Genomic DNA, 19114 nt, shown 5'->3' with positions numbered 1-19114 from the left:
AAAATATAGACTATCCAAAAAAAATCATATATATTCATATAAATGGAAAAATTGATATTTTGAAAAACTAATTAGTGAAAAGGAGCACTTTACAGTGTCATCAAAACCTTACAAAAAAATCATTTAGAATTTTAACTTTAAATGTAATATGTATGTAATCATATAAAATATTAATAAAGAAAGAAGCAAGAACTCCCGTTGATAAACCATGCCAAGACAAAAATCTATATAACTATCCAATTTAACAACCATTCTTCAAAATCCAAAAGGAATTACACTTTTAGGGGCATTTTGTGTGATAATGGGTGAATAGTTTGAGTCCATACAAGCTTAAATTATACACAATTTATCCAAAACCTTTATATAATGACAATGTTTACAGTACCTTCAACCGAATAAACCAGAACCATTAAGAAAATCATACTGAATATTCTTCATCTTCAAAACTTATGTGAAGACATAGTCACTTCTTCAATACCAGATTCATAAAATACAGAGAAATAGAAGCTTTGCTGTATGCAAAGATATAGATCCCAAACCTTGTATCTATTCTATGGCACCAGTGGCCTTGAGACCGAGAACGATGCCAACACCGATGATGTGGCCCAAGCTACCACAAGCAAGGGTATCAGTGGCAGTGAAACCGGCGGGGTCTGCAGTCTGAAGCCCGGACTCCCTGTCCTGGAGCTTCAGCCGGGCAGATGCTACCCTGCTGGTTGAGGGAGCCAACCCGAATCTACCGGCGAACAACATCAGCGACGTGGTGGTAATCATTATCTGCATGAACCCACAATATGAATAAACCCTACAAGCTGTTAATTCCATCAATAACTTTCAGAAAAGGAGATGATATGAAATTTCAGTACCAGATTGGTTGGAGAGCCGAAGAAATCACAACGAGCGCCTAGCGCACCCTTGCCCCGGGTCTTAACTGATACATGGATGGGCAGCATGGCCTGCATAGGGAAAGAAATAGGTTAAAGGAATAGAAACATGTTTTTTTGGGTAACTAGGCTGAGTCTAGGTTAGGATCAGTCTGTTTATTGGATGGATGGAAGAAAATCTATCTATTTATAATGGGATGTTTATCACTATAATTGTGTCAAAGTTAGTGGAGCCAGAGCACTGTAGCTTAAGTTCAGCCTGTTTATTGGATAGAAAAAATCAATCTATTTGTAATAAGATGTTTACCACTAGAATTATGTAAACACCCCTGAGAAATTTAACTCCCCAAACTAACTTTCATGCTCAACTTCTCCACAAAAAAATATTTGAACATATGAATTGACCGAAAATGGTACAGAAACATGTTATCATAACCGGAAATGGGACAGAAACATGTTATCATAACAAATGGGTGGTGTATTACCGAGCTCTGTGGGCTGCCGAGGTTGGTTCTGCACTTTGAAAGGCCATTGAATTGAGGAATGGAGATTGCCACTGAATGGGCTGGGAGCACTGCCTTCGCTGCCATTGATCGTATTCTTTGTTACACACACTGCTCAGCGACTCCACAGATCACCCAACAATATCACAGCCGTGTGGAAGTAATTGCAAATAGAGTAGACAGATCTCATCCACGCGCTTCCCTTGTGATTGGAAGCGAAGAGAAAAAGAGGATGCGCGTTGGCAACATGGCAACGAGCTATTGGTTGCGTGGGGATAAGTGGAGATATTCTTGAAGGGAAGATGTAAGGTTGTACTTAGATGTGGGTCACTTTGATATGTTCATGGACAAACGATTTATTTTATTTAAATACGAGATGTTCTTATTAACATTACATTAAAGTTTTAAACCAATTATCTTTTTATATTTAGATGAAAATAATAATTTAATTGTGAAAAACAACTTCCACTCATATCGAGTTTAAAAAGGAATAATTTTATATAAAAAAATTATAATATCGTATCTAATTGATATTTTTTGATATAATTCATTTAAAAAAATTGGATTAACGAGAAGAGAATGAAGTGAAGGCTGTTTCCTAGATGTGGTTAGGTTTTTCTAGCTTTGGTGGCCTTGCTTCAAGTGATTTAGTCATGCTTGTAAATCGTTGAGTTTTGTTTCAAAATCAAGGAGACTAGTTGTTATTGTGCCTTAGGGGAAGCTAATAGATCACAACCCCTCAATGCAGATTCAAGGGTTCTCTATCTCGAAGATTGCAGTCCCTAGCATGTTTACAATGGGCACCATTTCTTATGGGGGTAATACCATCTCTAAAAGTAGCAAATGAGCAAACAATCATATGCCATTCCCAAGATGGACTTAGGTTCTTTTCTCGCACGTGAGAATATCAATATCTTGAAGAGGAAAGGATTAGTAGGTAAATTTACAAGGCTTTGACTAAGTCCTAACATTGTTTTTAAATGGAGTGCTAAGAATTAGGGTGATCATGACCTTATTGCAATGCTTTATCGTGGTGAAGGTTTCTTTATTTTTATTTTTGAAAGTAAGGAAGCTAGGGATCTAATCTTTAGAGCTCGTTCTTACTTTATAGGCTCTAAGGGAATGTTCTTATGTCATTAAACCCTTGATTCCATTATCAGCATGGAAATCCCTTTAGCCTCCATCTATGTTAAACTTACACATCTCCCTAATTTCTTTTGAGTTGAGGATACCTTGAAAGCAATACAAAACAAGATGGGTCATTATATAATCCACGTAGAGCCTAAAGGTTGTATTCTTATGTGTGCTAGAATTTCATGGAAAAGAAATATGATAGGAGATTATCTGAGGCAATATAGGTTGAAATCGAGAGTTGGATTCATCTTCAATGTCTTACTTATGAGTTGGTTCCTTTTCAATGTAACATTTGACATGATTATGGAAACTTTGCAAAAATTTGTCCAATCATTAAAGATTCTATGTCACTTTCTAAGCCAAATCCAACTCCTTAGAATAATAATGAGCAAGGCTTTAAGCAAGTTTCACGAAAGAGAAAGAACCAAGTTCCAAGGGTGTCATAACCTACCTCAACCTCCCTTCAAGCCAAAATCTCACTCCAATAATAAATTTGGAGCTCTATAATCTCAAGAGGAAGTAGAAGAGGCTTGGGATTGAAATCCATCATTAGTTCTAGTGCAACTAGAGGATACAAATTCTTCATAAGAATATGCAATTCACATTCAAGATTCTTTGAAAACTTCTCAAGATAATGCCTTGGTACTAGAAAAAGAAATTTCACATGGGAAAAAAGAGGAAGGCAAGGAAGTTGATAATTCCCCCTCATCCCCATCCTTTTAAGAAGTGTTAAAGAAAAATCCATGTCCCTTCCCTCCTATAACATAAGGAAAGTCTGAAAAGAAACAAATTCCAGCTCTTAGAAAACTCTAAACACCCTTTTTTTTAGTGGTTCTACATTTTGATTATTTATATGTTTTCATGCAAGAGCATCTTAGCAAAAATTATTACACCACATGAATAAAACTTTTTAGTTTTTTATTTCTATAAAGCATGATGTTTAGCCTAGGAGAATCTACGTTAGTTAGAAGTTATGTTGAGTTGTCCTTAAGGGGTAGATGTAAATATTCTAATAGGTGGAATGTCATTACCTTCTATAAGAAGAACAAATGTAGAGATACTATAGGGCTATTAGTTATAACCTCTATTTTTTCTTAGTAATGTTTTATTTAGGGTTGTGAGTATGAGGGGAGAGAACAAAGGAGAGAAAATCTTGCTGTCCTCAGTAGTATTAGGCATGTGTAATATCACACAATATACATAATACAATATCGACAAGTTATGTTCTATGTTCACTGTGTGTTTGATATAACAACATAGCTTAACATCATAAATATGATAACCATCTCAACACATATCTCAAGGAGATAAACAAAACCATTAGCATTCTTATCATGATTCATCAACATGCATAAACAATGAATACATATATTTCATTTAATGCAACAATATCATTAAACATCTATCTAGGATCTACTTTGGTTATATTTGACAGTTAGGGCTAGATCATCACCTCTTATTCTTTCAACAAGGAATTTGAAAATTTACTTGCTAGGGATAGCCATCTCATTAATATGCTCAAGTTTTCACACTTTTTCCTCAATTAAATACTCTATTAAACTTTCAAGTAGCCCTCATTATTTTGACCCTTAATGTATTATTTATTTTCTAGGGAAATTTAGTGAACTCATCATTAGGATATTACTGGCCTTACCATATTTCCTTAACTCATTGATTTTTCACATCAATTTACATATTTTTCTTATCCATTCCAAGACTACTATATGCAATAGCATATAAACACTAGGTTTTCATGGTTTAAGTTTTTTATCATGTTTAATTCACTTGCACAAAGGGCTTGTCATTCCCCAATGATTTATCCGTCACCTAGTAATTATGATTGTTCACCCTTAGAAATATATCATTATCTTATCATATTGCTAACATAATACCACTTCAAGTTGGACTAGGCATTCATCCCCTTGACTTTTGGGCTTGTGAGATACTAATTTTGTTTTAGAATTACCTCAAGAGTGCTAAGTTACCTCCTTTTCACCATAAAAAACCTTTTATCATGTTGTAAGATACTTTACTAATTGTCATTGACTTCTTATACTTAGTTTTTGAAACTTCCTCTCACTCACTTTAAGTATCTACTCATTATTCATTCAATTCATCTCATCCTTCCAAGTTGGTTATGATTGTGAAGAATATAAAAGACTATCATCATTAGAGAATCTACTATAATGATTTATATATACCTACTAATGGTTGAAAATAAATTCTTTAGAAACCTTCCTTTCTTCCTTAACATCCTTGCATCTCTACACTTGTTTTTCCCCTAACATTGATAGAGCACGAAATGATAAAACTAAATGTGACTCACAAAGAAATAACCCAAGTATTTATATTATTTTGTCGCATCAAATATCCTTAAATCTCTACTTATGCTAGTTAACACTATTGAACATAGAAACTATACTTAAGTGCATGTAAAAGAAATGGAGGTCATATTACCCATCAGAAGTGGGTGGGCCACATAGGAGAAATTTTTATCCCATCAACTCTCCTTGTTGACCATCCAACAGCCCCTGGCATCCATTATTAGCCAATGATGATGTGCCACTCATATATTTTCCACTTGCATCTGTCATATGTTTCCTCGTCTATATGGAATGAGTGCATATTGGAAGGTGGCCTTATGATCAAAGGGATTTTTTTTTTCATTTTGCAATTAGGTGCTTATGTTTCTTGTATTTGGTAATTTTTCATGGATTATGAGGTAACCTAGAAGAAAAACGGTTTTGACCATAGTCTTGTTCCCTCACCTTAAATGGGGGGTTGATTTTCAATCCTAGTTCAGTGCGACATCCCTTAATGGCCCAGTGGGTGTATGAGGGACACTTCTTGGGAAGCAATGATTGAGATAGCATAGTCCTATATCTCCCTACTCCATACTTATCACTTTCTATCTCACATTAAATACCATATACTCCACCTCCCCTCTTCAGGTTTAATTAACAATTGGTTCCTTAGGATTCACCACTTATACATCTTCATACCTAGGTAGGGTTTAGTTTTTTTTCCCTCGAAGGTTGATGAAGCTAAAAGAACAAGAAAGAGAATATTATGGCCATAAACAAAACAAAAGAGAAGATTATCGAAATGAAAAATATAATCAGGACATACAAATTAGCATGTGGGCAAAATCCAAGCATGAGCTCTACCTCGATCATTATGTCCTTCACCCGGTTCCTAGGCACATGTTTTCCCCATCATATCCAAAATAAAAATGAACCCCTGCATGTCCTAACCCCTGATGAGAGCTGAAATGCTATGTCATTAAGGGTGTAGAAATTGTTAAACATTATACAAAGCATGCTCTCATTCCTTTGAGCTATGAGTAGTAATACGAAGAAAGATCAAGAAAAATTAAAAAAGAGGGGTGGAAAAAAAAAGGGTCATGATAACTCATGCACCCACGATTTCTTCCTCCCCCACATCTCTACAACCATGATGTGGAGCCTCCATCATGTTGGTCCATTTAACCATGGCACATGAACATGAATTCATTCCCCTTTGTTTCATCATTATTCTTCACTAACACCTATAAATTGAAGGGTGGGACCGGGACATGTCATTTCCCCTTATGATCTAGAAACATGTAATTAGGTCATCTATTAACCACTCCTACCTAGGGAGGTAATGTCATTTTGATTTCCAATCCCCAAATTTCAAATGGAAGCCTTCTGTGAAGTGTCAAATTTCCCATTAATTGCAAGCTTGGTTCACTTAGATGCAAAAATGACTAAATGTACCTAATGGTGAAGGTTGTAGCACCGAATATTGTGTGTAATTGTCAAATGGATACTCCTATGGATTACGCAACTTAACTAAGGTTTATGTATGTTAGAGGGACATATTGACACCCACAGGTGAGGTATTGAGAGCTATAGGACTTCGAGAAGTTGTAGAGCATCATATGAAACCTTGAGAACCTCCATCTCCCACAATGTTCCAACATGTTTCTCTATATTGATGACTTTTATGGGATGATTCACCTAGACTAGCATGGCTTGTTCACATGCAATGTCAAAATCACATTAACTGTTGGGGTTAGAGCCATTGAGTTAGCTGACCATTGGATGTTACATCCGTCTTCTTCACATGCGAACACTAACCATTGCAGAGTAATGTATGTCGGAGCCATTGGGGTTAACACAAACTATTTGTGGTTTATACAAATGTGTTCATATGCGGATCCATTTAGAGTTTGTCGGAGCTGTCAAGTCTCATAACCATAACCATTTGCAGTTTATATATATGGGTTCACATTGGGGGAGGGCTGGCCCTCCCCTAACTACCAACCCATAATCGTTGAACTTCAAATGTAAACGAAGATCATACATGGTAAGAACCACCCGGTAGAGTAGTTGGTAAAGTCGCACGGACAGTTTCCGTAGGTCGCGGCTCGACCCGACCTCCAACCAAAATATTGTTCCATTCTATCGACTGTCAAGACCTTTGGGAGGTGCCACATGATGGCCTTCGGGTTTGCCATGTGGCATTCTTCAGTTGATCCAAAATAAACAGTTAGAGACACGACAACTCATCAACTGTAAAACCTAATAAAATGATGACACTTGTCCATCTATAATTTTTCGTTGACCAACTTTAACCATTCCTAGTCACCTGCAATGTCAACATTATAGACTGCTAACTGTGCAGTGACTGGGCATCTTTTTTTTACAAATTTCGCATGTTTAGCAAAGCGATCAGAACACAATAAATTTCTCATACGAACTCAGTTTTCAACGAAACAAGTTGCGTTAGGATCATTTTCTGAGACAGTTGTGGTTGTTCAAGTTTCAAGCCATTCTAAGAAATTTTATTTTTTTTGAGCTAAATACTTACCTGATCATAGAGCTTGGTAGAATCTATTTATTTATATTATTATGCTTTAATAATATGAACAAGGTTAATTCAATTATGAATTGAGGTAATGATATGTTGGATAATATTTTGTTATGAGCAAACATTATGAAGATGGATATAGGGCGAGTGCATCCAACATGGTTCGTGGTCAATTCAAGTGAAGTCGTTCCCAAATATGGTGTTAGTTACAACGACAAGAGTTTCAGTTATTTTGTCAAATATAGAAGAGTCACCTTTGTTGTCGTTCTGTATTTTTGAGGTTGATAATTCCAAGGGAGTCTATAAATTAAACTGGATTTTGCATCAATTTTTTGAGGAGTTCTCACAAGGCAAGCTAGGTTGCACTATTTGGATATTTTCATAAATTAAATGGATGGTGAAATAGCAGAAGTGTAAGGTTCAGTAGAAATCAAGGAGAAACTACGAATTCCTTGATTTGAATTCAGTGGAAAACATTAAAATTACCAACAACCAAAATAGGGTGCTCTAAGTAACAAATCCATTTTATCACAGTTTCTGTTAAGTAATTCAAGCATTCAGAATAACAGAGAAAGAAAAAAATGTCTAAACAGATAAACAGATGAGACACATCACCATTTGGTACACCACATCCTGTGAAATATCCTTGTATCATTGATGCTCTAGTACTTTGAAAAATACAATATGCAGAAGAAATTACATTCAGAAATCAACCCTTAATACCTCGAACAGTGAAGTATTTATACTAATAATTACAAAAATCCCTTACAAAATCTTTGTCAAATTGAAATTGTATTATTATCCTAATTACAAACAATATCATTCATTCCTGGCAGAAAAATAGGCCACATATACATTTGGAAGGCAAGGTGTCTTCCTTTTGGTGGATTTGATTGTTGAGTCATGTTAGGATATTCCGACACATAGGAAACAGTTAAGTATAGCTTGGTCTAGTGTAGTGTTAGGTAAAGTGTGTTTCTTTACTATGTACTTTTGTAACTTACAATCCAACGGTCGTGATATGTTCTAGACATGAAGTGATCTGACAATTCATTCTCTCCTTAGTATTACCGACATTTGATCTATGGCTTAACACCTGATTGGTCCATGATCTCTATTTAAAGATCATGGAGGGTCATTTGTAGGGTAACCATTCATGAGAGAAGCTTATGTAAATTTTCATTCTTTTATTAAGAAATTGCCTGAAGTGATCGCATTGGCTCAGGCCATGGACTGTTTCCCTCTTTGAGGGTTTTAACCACATCAAGGATACTGGTGTATTGATTTGTGATCTGTTTGTGAGCAGTTTCCTTTGGTGTTCTTTCTGATGAACTTACCCTCTAAATTCTTACATGGTATCTGAGCTATTTGAAGGACACATCCGTTGGTGATCCAAATCTGAAGCTGGTACAACTACATCCAACTGTCATTTCCTATATCTATTGTTTCTAACTACTTTTGGGTTGAGAGAACTGCTCTATTGTGTTAGGAGCATCTGTTTCAATGAGCAACCCCTTTTGTTTCATGTGAAAAGGTTTCCGGTAGCCCTAGCTACACCATTTTTGAGATCTAGGGGTATATAGTCTTTATTTGTAGTTCTAGCTATTCATCTCTCTATTTATTTTGGTTTATTTAGCTCTCTATTTTTTATTACCGGATCTATACCTTTTATTTCTACGTATGCTCTTTGACCAGCGACTCTGTGCGGTCTGGAAAAATTAGAAATAGAAAGGAAGGATTTTTCTCATGCATATGCTCTTTTCTGCCACACCTTAGTGTGATCTCGGAAAATCAGAAACATTGAGGAAAATATTTAGTTTCCGACTAAAGCTAAGTTCATGCCGTAAGGTTTTTTTTTGTATGTCCGTGTTGTGTTTTGTGGTTTTTGTTTTGTAGGAAGAAAAGAGATTTTTAAAGTAAGCACGTACTCGAAAGCTTCAGTGACTAAAAAAAAAACCCCCCCTTCCTCGTTTCCAAAAATTACTAACCTTTTAAACTAGCTCACTTGGTCCAAAGTTACTTTATGAGAATACAGGTCTTGAGTTCAAGTCTTTCTTTATGTTGATTTACTCTTTCAAAAAGTAGATGTAACTTATATTTTGAAGTTACTTTATGTAGAAGCGTTCTCACCCATTATAAAAGGTGAGTCACTTATATTTCTAAAGTCTCTTTATCTTTTATTTAAGTTACAATTTAGTGGGTAGCTCATAAAGTACCATTGTAAAAGTGACTTTCACTTATTTATAAAAGTGAGTCACAATTTTTTCTTTTAAGTGAGCTAATTAGATTAAGTTTGGAAAGCAGGGGAACGTTTTTTAAATATAACATTATCATTTATTCCCGCGCATTCACGCACTTCGTCGACATCTTCAACAATTTTTCTTCAAAAAGCCATAACTTCTTCATTCGGAACCTATTTTCAGAGCCATTTTTTTTAATCGGCCTAATTTTTTGATATCTTTCCATTGGAACACTTAGTTTCAGCATCTACAACTTTAGTTTATGTTAAAATGGAAATTCCATGCCAAGTTATTCTTGACAGAACCAACTACCTCCAATGGTGGTCCTACATTGTGGATTTACTTAAAAGTAAAGGTCTTTACAGAATAGACTCAGGCCAAGAAACCAAACCTCAAGATGAAGATAAGGTAGCCAAATGGGAAAATAGGAAATATCGAGCACGTGAGTTGATATGGATGTCTCTTTCTCCAGACCTTAGATTCCATATCTCAGAACTTGATACTCCTAATGAAGCAATGAAACAACTCACTAAAGTTTTTGGAATTAAAAATGAAATTAGAGCCCATCAACTCAAAAAAGAGTTGCTTACATTGGACCCCAATAACTTTTCTTCCATTGAATATTTTTTGTCCAAGTTCAAGACCCTTAGACTTCTCTTGGAAGGTGTTAAGGTTAAGAAAGAATATGGTAGCCTTATCTATTTCATTCTTACTAAGTTGGGACCAGTCTACTCTATGTTTGTTTCCACCTTCCATTCTACTAGAGAAGCCTTTATTTCTCAAGGACAAGACTACAAGTCCCCCTCTTTTGATGCCTTTTTTGATTCTTTAATAATAGAACAAGAAAAACTCTTATATCTTGGTCTTATTAATCTTGGAAACTCTTCTAAGAAAGCCTTAGCCACCTAGCAGCAACCAAATTCAAAGAATCCTAAGAAGCAGTATCCTAAAAAGAATGGTCCTAAACCAAACAAGGGTCCTAAGCAATTTCAGTCTCAAAATGAAAAATCATTTCAACAAAATGATAAGGAAAATATTAACAAAGGGAAGAAGACTAATAGACATTGTCACTTTTGTAATCGAGATGGCCACTTAGAATCCAAATGCTTTAAGAAGATGGAAGCCTTGGAAGTAGAAATGAAGAAGCATAACATCCATTTGGAGCACTCTTCATCTTCAACTTCATCTTCAGGAATAACAATTTTTACATGTGGTTGTCAAGCATCTCAGTCTATTTATGTACTAAATGTATCTTCCTCTTCTCATTCTCATGAGTGGCTCATTGATTCTGGAGCTTCTTATCACATGGCCAAAAACAAAGCCATGTTTTCTTCTTTAAATGATTGTAACACCAAAAATATATATGTTGGTGATGATAGATCTCTTAGTGTTGTAGGGACTGGAACTGTTCATCTAGACAATGGTCAATTTAATGATGTATTATGTGTTCCAACCTTATCCTACAAGCTTTTATCTGTATATCAGATAACTCATTCAGGTGAAGGTAAAAACGTTGAATTTTCACCTCACGATGTTGTAATTAAGGACCTAAGAGATCCTAGATAGATTTTAGCTACTGGCATTGTTGATGATTCTACAAGGTTGTATAAGTTTAACAACTTTGGGTCATCAAATATTCCCTCGATATTTGTTGTTCATAATGATGAAGTGAGAAAACTTTGGCATGAGCGATTTGGTCACTTAAACTATCACTCTGTTCAGAATCTATGTAAAGAAAAAATGGTGAAAAGTCTTCCAATGGTATCTTGCAGAGATCATGTTTGTTCTGGATGTGTACTCGAAAAACATCATCGAGATAGTTTTGAAAAACGTGTCTCTTAGCACGCCTCATCCCCTTTACAGCTTGTGCATAGTGATTTATGTGGTCCACTTCCAGTTGTTTCATTCTCTGGCTACAAGTATTTCTTAACTTTCATTGATGATTTCTCCAGACGCACTTGGGTATGCTTCTTAAAACTGAAGAGTGAAGTATTTAACATGTTCTTGGCCTTTAAGGACTTTGTTGAAAAACAATCTCGACATCAAATTCTTAAGCTAAGATCTGATAATGGTGGAGAATATATTAACAACAAATTCATCAATGTTTTCACTGAGCATGGAATTCAAATGCAGCATACTGTTCCATATACTCCACAAAAAAATGGTGTAGCTAAAAGGAAGAATCACACCTTAAAGGAAATGGCTAATTGTATGCTTCAATCTAAAGGACTTAGTCTTAATTTTTGGGCAAAAGAAATTAACTCTGAAAATTACAGAGTAAATCACACTCCTACTAAGGTTTTAAAGAATATCACACCAGAAGAAGCATGGAGCTCAATTAAACTAGATTTAAGTCACTTTCGTGTTTTTGGAAGTGAAGCATGGGCCCATATTCTAGATGAGAAACATAAAGTTTTAGAACCTAAGAGTGAAAAAATTATTTTTATTGGATATTTTGAAGATGTCAAAGGATATAGACTTATTCCACTTAAGTCCAAAAATGTTATCATTAGAAGAGATGTAAAGTTTTCTGAAAATATATCGGCCTATGAGCCTAGTTCGGCGGATGTGCCACCTCTCTCTATCCCTTCTTGTTATAGACATATTTTGGCACTGCAACCCCAAACACATATGTCCATAGAAGCAAGGGCTTCCAAGTCCCTAAAAGTGTTGTTTCATACCCTAAGGGAGCAAGGTCAGCTGATTACATCATCTCCCAGAAGTTCTCCATGAAAAACTACTCAGAACTAGTCAAAACTAGACCATATAGACTGCTCAGTGCTAAGGGTACGATGCATCTCACCTACCACATGAAATAAGTGTGATGCATAGTGGAAAGCCCTTCCGTAGGGTGCGATGAGCGAGAGAAGACAAATGGCAGAAGAAGTTTGCTAGGTGGAAACCCTGAGAATCTTCTAGAAGCTGCTCATTTGACACTTGCCTCTCCGAATTCGCCTAGGGATGAGTAAGAGATCATGAAATCTCCGAGTGGAACTAAGAACTATCAGAGAGATGAAACTAATCAAAATCCCAGAAGCTGACTCACCCCCTTGCAAACATCTATATATGGATCCCTCATCGTAGAGATCCACGAGCTAGAATCTTGTATTGTGTAAGGAAGTGTTGTTGGTTTCTCTGTGCAACATTGTATTGTTGGGTGATCTAAGCTTTTCATGAGGTGAAGAGGGCTTTCATGCTGGGAGGATGACACTGGCTCAGACCAATGGGTTGTAATCCTCTCTTCTACTACTTCTATCAATAAAGTTATTTGAGTTTTCCTCCATATTCTTGTATATATCTGAATCTTGTATTGATATATGCATTTGTATGGTTAATATACATCTGATCCTATATTGTTTATGGTTATAGATCTCTATGCTTTGATGGTATTATGCTGCTTTGACTCTACAGGTGCTCTTTGAAGCGGGACAAATAAGGAAGGAGTGGTGAAGTTCTGTCAAAGGAGAAAGGAAACAAGCAAGGAGCCAAGCGAAAGACTGAGGTTGGTACTCTCTGCTTCTTTCTCATCTATCTCTCATAAAGGAAAACAAAAGTGACTTTAGTTTTTTTGTTTCTAAGATAGCTACCCGTCTTAGTGGGACTAGCAACTCTGAATGGACACTACTTTTCCCGATAACAAAATGGCAAAAACGGACCGATCATCCGCAACATTTGAGAGCAATATTTCTACATTGCCTACACTACAAACTACGACTCAATCCTTACAAGTGAGTGTTTTGTGTGGGTTCTAGTCATTTACTTGGATTTTTAGTTTCAAAGGATGGGATTCACCTCGACCCGTGCAAGGTTCAGGTAATCATCAATCTACCTCCACCTTCAAATTTTCTTCAAATTCATAAACTCCAAGGGAAAGCAAACTTTCTGAGGAGGTTCATTCCAAATTACGCCGAACTTGCTAAAGGTTATAGGCGTCTATTGAAAAAAGAAGTACCCTTCAATTGGGATCAGGTTACGCAAGCTTCCTTTTATGCTCTAAAGGAATCCCTAATAAAAGCATCATTATTGTACACTCCTGACTATAAAAAAGATTATAACCTGTATCTGGGTGCAACAGATACGACCATCGCAATGGTTTTAGTTCAAGAAGACAATGGAATGGAACATCCTGTCTATTACTTAAGTTGAAACTTAAATGATATAGATAGTAAATACTCCTATGTTGAAAAGCTGGCTCTCGCAGTTGTTTAGGCAGTACAGAGATTTCGACATTATATCCTCTTTCGCAAAACTACCATTTTGTCATATTGCAACCCTATGAATTACATCTTGTCGCGACAATTGCTTGGGGGAAAATATTTGAAATGGATAGAAATTTTGCAAGAGTTTGATTTGGAATTCGTAAAATCCAAATCAATGAAATCTCTAGTTTTCACAGAGTTACTACGCGACTTCCCATCATCGTCCAATTATTCAACATCCAAAGCAAAAATCGTGGATGAATCTTTGTTTCTGATATCTTCAAGCGATCTGTGGTATGGAGATATAATCATCTATCTCCAAACCCAAACATACAGGCCTAATGCCTCTCGCTCATAACAACGACGTACTTGATACCAAGCGAAAGAATACATGATCATCGATGATATGCTTTACCGTCGCGGTATCGATACAGTTATGCGAAGGTGCCTCACCAATGAGGATGCCGAAAATGTCCTGAATGATTGTCATTCATGTATGTGTGGGAGGCATCAATCTGGTTACGCTATGGCACAAAATATTTTACGGGCATGCTACTTCTGGCCAACAATGTTCAAAGATTTCATAACCGCAGTTAGAAGTTTCCATGCTTATCAAATCTTCGACCACAAAACAAGAATACCACCTGCACCTCTGCATCCAATAGTTTCTGTTGGGCCATTCGCCAAATGGGGCATAGATTTCATGACATGTAACCCCACCTCAATCAGGGGGCATAGGTATATCATAGTTGGTTAACTATTTTACAGAATGGGTCGAGGCGATGCCTACATTAAACAACAACGGTGAAACGGCTACTCTTTTCTTTTTCAATCATGTAGTCTCCAGATTCAGTGTTCCACAGGCCATAGTCACAGATCATGGATCACATTTCCGCAATGACATGATGGTTGAATTGGCTGCCAAATTAGGATTGTTCCACGACAACTCTACTCCATATTATCCACAAGCTAACGAGCAAGTTGAGGTGATCAACAAAGTCCTAAAGCGGATGCTGCAAAGGATGATTGGAGTCCATAAACAGAGTTGGCACCTAATCCTGTACTCATCCTTGTGGGCATACCAGACATCGGTGAAAAATGCGATCGGGTTTACACCCTTTTAGTTGGTGTATGGCCTAGAAGCGATCTTACCAGTTCAATGCGAAATTTCTTCCCTCAAGCTCGCAGTCGACCTTCTCCCCGGAACTTTAGAGGAGGAGGATCATTTCTTAGAATTAATCCAACTGGATGAAACCCGTCATGATGCTGCCTCAGCTAACAAAGCACATAAAAAATGAGTCAACGTACAGTTTGACAAGAATTGCAAACCTCGTTTCTTCTCAGAAGGTGACCTGGTCTTACTTTATGACCAGGAATCCGATAAATTGGGAGCAGGTAAGTGCCAGTCTTTATGGATGGGTCCCTATATTGTTAAGCGGGTATTAGCAAAAGGAGCCTACGAGCTAGTATATTATGACAGGATTCCACTATCACAACCCCGAAACGGGTTGTACCTTAAGTGTTACTATGCTTGACTAAGTGTAGTAACCTCTTCATATGCTTTTGTTACATTTTTGTTTTCATTAAGAGTGATTGTTTTGGTTAGGTAATCCACTTTTTCATTTGTTGCAGATGTCGAACCTATTGGAATCATTTGTTGGATACGCTGATGGAGCAAGTCGTAGTACGCGGAGCCTATCCTCTGTAGCTTGGGCCATCTTTGATCCAAGCGGTGAGTTAGTGAGTTTCAGAGGGGTATGTATTGGTCGATCGACGAACAACATCGCTGAATACAACGCGTTGATAGAGCTCATCTCTAATGCCATCGCGCATTGCATACGTCGACTTGTTCTTAGGCTAGACTCACAACTTGTCATTCTACAGCTTACCGGCATCTATTCCATCTGGAATCCAGCTATCTATTGTATGTTCCTAAGGGTCAATATTTTGGAAAGGCATTTTGATTCTATTCAATATCAACATATTTCCAGAAACTTAAACACGTTAACTGATTCATTAGCAAATTATGTGTTAGATAGAAATTTGTAACATTTGTAAAAGAAAAGCATTTCATTAATATTTGCATCAGGATCGTATAACTTAACCAAAATGAAGCTTTGAAAATCAAAAATATATATAACTATTTATAGTTTGTACATAGTGTTCTGTGTCCAAGACAAAATCGGTCATATGACCCAAAAACTCAAAATGTAAGGGGGCACCCTAGTCTAATGGTGTTGGTGATAACAAGTCACAGCCTGTGCAATTATACGTAAGAGCCTAGTCCATCAGCTCGACACGCCAGTGGTATGGTGCTGTAATCTCAGAGGCAGCTCGTCGGTCCTCACATCTGGAATACCAAGGGTGAGACCCTCAATCTAATCCTGCAACACCGTAAGAGTCTCGGCTACATCCAAATCATAAAGGATAACCCTCCCTACAGCCTCTCCTGCTAGAATGGTAGCTGCTGCTCTCAGGTGCACTGCTAGTCACATTGGCCTGATATCTACATGAGCACATGATTTTTGATTAGTCTTGATAAAAATTTAAAAAGCACAAGAACATTATAAAAACAATAAACAAGGATATGGTTAGAACATTTACCTATGACACCCCACTGCTCGCCGGCCGGCAGCACCAAATCTGGGTCACCCCGGAAATCCATCCCAGCATATGGATACTTAGCAAAGACCATCTCCTGATGGTCGAACCACTCAAAGAAGGCATCAGAGAATGAAATCTGTGACTGACCAGCATGTCTGACCATAAGATCGACCCATCTCTGCATCCGTGGTTCCGTGGGTAATGATGGTCCAAGTGAAATGTACTGTGGCTGCATTAGTGGGATCTTCTCCAAGGCGAAAGCGGTTAGAATAGAACCATAGCCAAAGTTCTTTGATCTTCCATTTTTCACCTTGGTAAGCTGTTATTTTATCACCGAAAGTACTGCATCACACCAGTTGAATACCTTTGGTTCAAGGCATTCCAAGGCGTACTGCATATAGGACCTGTTGGCCAAGTGAAGGGCTGCGCTACCAGCCAATCTAGAAAAGGTGAATAAAATAGTCCTCAAGGATTGGTCGGTGACATCTCGGATACTGATCTTGCCATCCCTGCTCAGCTGAGATCCTTCTCTATAATATCGGTGAATATAATTCCTCACGGATTCACCCCCATGGGCGGAACCTGATAGTGAGAGAGGGGCACCATTGTTATAGACATTTTTGTGCCTTACAACTCTAATCATGAAATGTCCATAAACCAAGGGCTCCTAAGTCCCTAAAAGTGTTGTTCTAACCCCTAAAGGAACAAGGTCAACAAATTACAGCTTCTCCCAGAAGTTCTCCACCAGAAACTGCTCAGAATAAGTCAAAACAGGATCATTTCAGCTGCTCCATTGGCTAGATGCGTTGCATTGCACCTAAATACACTGGCTAGGTGCGTTGCAACGCACCTAAATGCACTATGAGGGTGCGTTGGGCAAGAAATGACAAATGGCAGTGTCATTCCGCGAGGTGGAGAGACAATGGAAGCTTCCAGAATCTTCTCCTATGACACTTGCCTCACTGAATTCGACCAAGGATGAGTAAGAGGCCTTCAGTCTCCAAGTGGAAGCAAGAACTGACAGAGAGAAGACACTAATCAAATCACAAGCTGACTCATCCTCCTTACACACATCTATATATGGATCCCTCATCTCAGAGATCCAGAGGCTGGAATTTTGCACATTGTAAGGAATTGTTGTTGGTTTTGAGACAAACATCAGGGTATTGGGTGATCTATGCTTTGTTGGAGGTGAAGAGGGGCTTCTTTGCTGGGAGGTTGATGCTGGGTCAGGAATCATCAGTTGTAACTCCTCCTGGATCTTTTCTTGTTTATCAATAAAAACTATTTGAGTTTTTCCTCCATGCTTTTGTATCATTGATGCTTGTTACATTTGTATGGTTAACTTAAATCTGATCCTAAGTTGTTTATGAATATAGATCCATGTCTTTGTATAGTGTTCTTCTTCTGTGATCTTGCAGGTACTTGGTGAAGCTGGGCAAGTAAGGGAGCAGGTAGCTGGAAGCTGTCAAAGAAGAGAGAGATTGGATCAAAGGATTAGCACAAGACACAGGTTGGTTCTTCCTATTCCTCTCTATCTATAGTTCATAAAGGAAATACAAAAGTAGTTTTTCTCTGTTTGTTTCTAACGCATCTGTCACACCTTAGTGGGATAGAGCAGTTCTAAATAGACACTTTTCCCAGTAACAAAATGGTGACTCCGCTGGGGAAGAATGTCTAATTAGTTTGTTTGTGTATCTTTTGTTGTTTGTTTCATAAACTCATAAGTAGCATTCGAACTACATTTTCCATAACAAATGCAAAGTAGACATCTGCTGCTTCAATCCATTCACTGGATCTGTTTATTATTTGAATAGCCGATTCACAAACTATCTGATTGCCCTTGTGATAGCTCTTAGATCCTCCTTAGATCTACCCCTGATTGTGCATTACTGATTGGTTTTACTCGGCCAAAAACCAAAGACTAAACTGCAAACTGTGACCCAGAACCCGGAAAGATTCTCGTTTCTGGCCCAGCGTAGGTACTGTTAAGAGATCCTGCATTTCAACGCACTTCCCGAAAGGGCAACCTGCGCTGCAATGCAGTTTCTCTGTGTTACACGTGCGCTGATCAGACTAGCCCTGTGCAACTGATGTTCTTGTGCTTCATTCTTTCTAGTTTTGTCTCTGAATTTTGCTGCCTGTGATCAGTATATGTCTATTTAAAACCCCTTTTCCTTACTGTTATTCCACCTCCTTTGTACAAAAGAACTGTAGATGTTTTTGTGTGTTTGTTGAGTCATTTACAGTTTTCCATTGCAAAAGTAGAATAGTCGTACTGTCGTCCTTTGATTTAGATCTGTCGCAAGTGTCGATTTCGATCATAGGAGAAAGTTTGATTGTTGTTGATGGTCGATTATACTTTTACTATTGCCTTTGGTCTGAATTTGTGATTTTCTAGTGTCAAAAACAAGTATTCATTTCAAAATCGTAAAGTGTCGTAATCATCTATATCTTTTGATTTCGAAAAGAAGCTTGTTTGTGTTTGTCGCTTGAAAGCAAATTCAGATTTGTACATCAACTTTATTTTTAGCATCAATACTAAGAAAGTCGAAAACAAATACATGCATGTGCATTTGCATATAGACAGTCTGTTTGGCTTGATTTAGGAAAGTGCATTTACAGTGTGCTCTTTGCTCTTTGTGAAAAGATTGTCTTTCTTTTCCTCTAGTAGCTAGGATTTTCATTGCACAAAA

General features: G+C 37.3%; 1 protein-coding gene across 1 annotated transcript; it reads right to left on the bottom strand.

Moving 5' to 3' along the window:
- Nucleotides 1-335: 335 nt before the first annotated feature.
- Nucleotides 336-1587, bottom strand: PSAK (photosystem I subunit K). The gene is made up of 3 exons (XM_089431179.1): nucleotides 1370-1587; nucleotides 867-956; nucleotides 336-777 (listed from the first exon to the last, which is right to left on the bottom strand). The coding sequence occupies exons 1-3, from the start codon at nucleotides 1472-1474 to the stop codon at nucleotides 547-549; spliced, it is 426 nt and encodes a 141-aa protein (XP_089287305.1). The 5' UTR covers nucleotides 1475-1587; the 3' UTR covers nucleotides 336-546.
- Nucleotides 1588-19114: the final 17527 nt, after the last annotated feature.

Source organism: Pinus tabuliformis, chromosome 6, assembly GCF_031772625.1.
Source record: "Pinus tabuliformis cultivar Carrire ecotype Pingquan chromosome 6, CPIR1, whole genome shotgun sequence".
NCBI lineage: Eukaryota > Viridiplantae > Streptophyta > Pinopsida > Pinales > Pinaceae > Pinus > Pinus tabuliformis.
The sequence above is the reverse complement of the archived record's forward strand: the minus strand, read 5'-3'. Positions and strand labels throughout refer to the sequence as shown.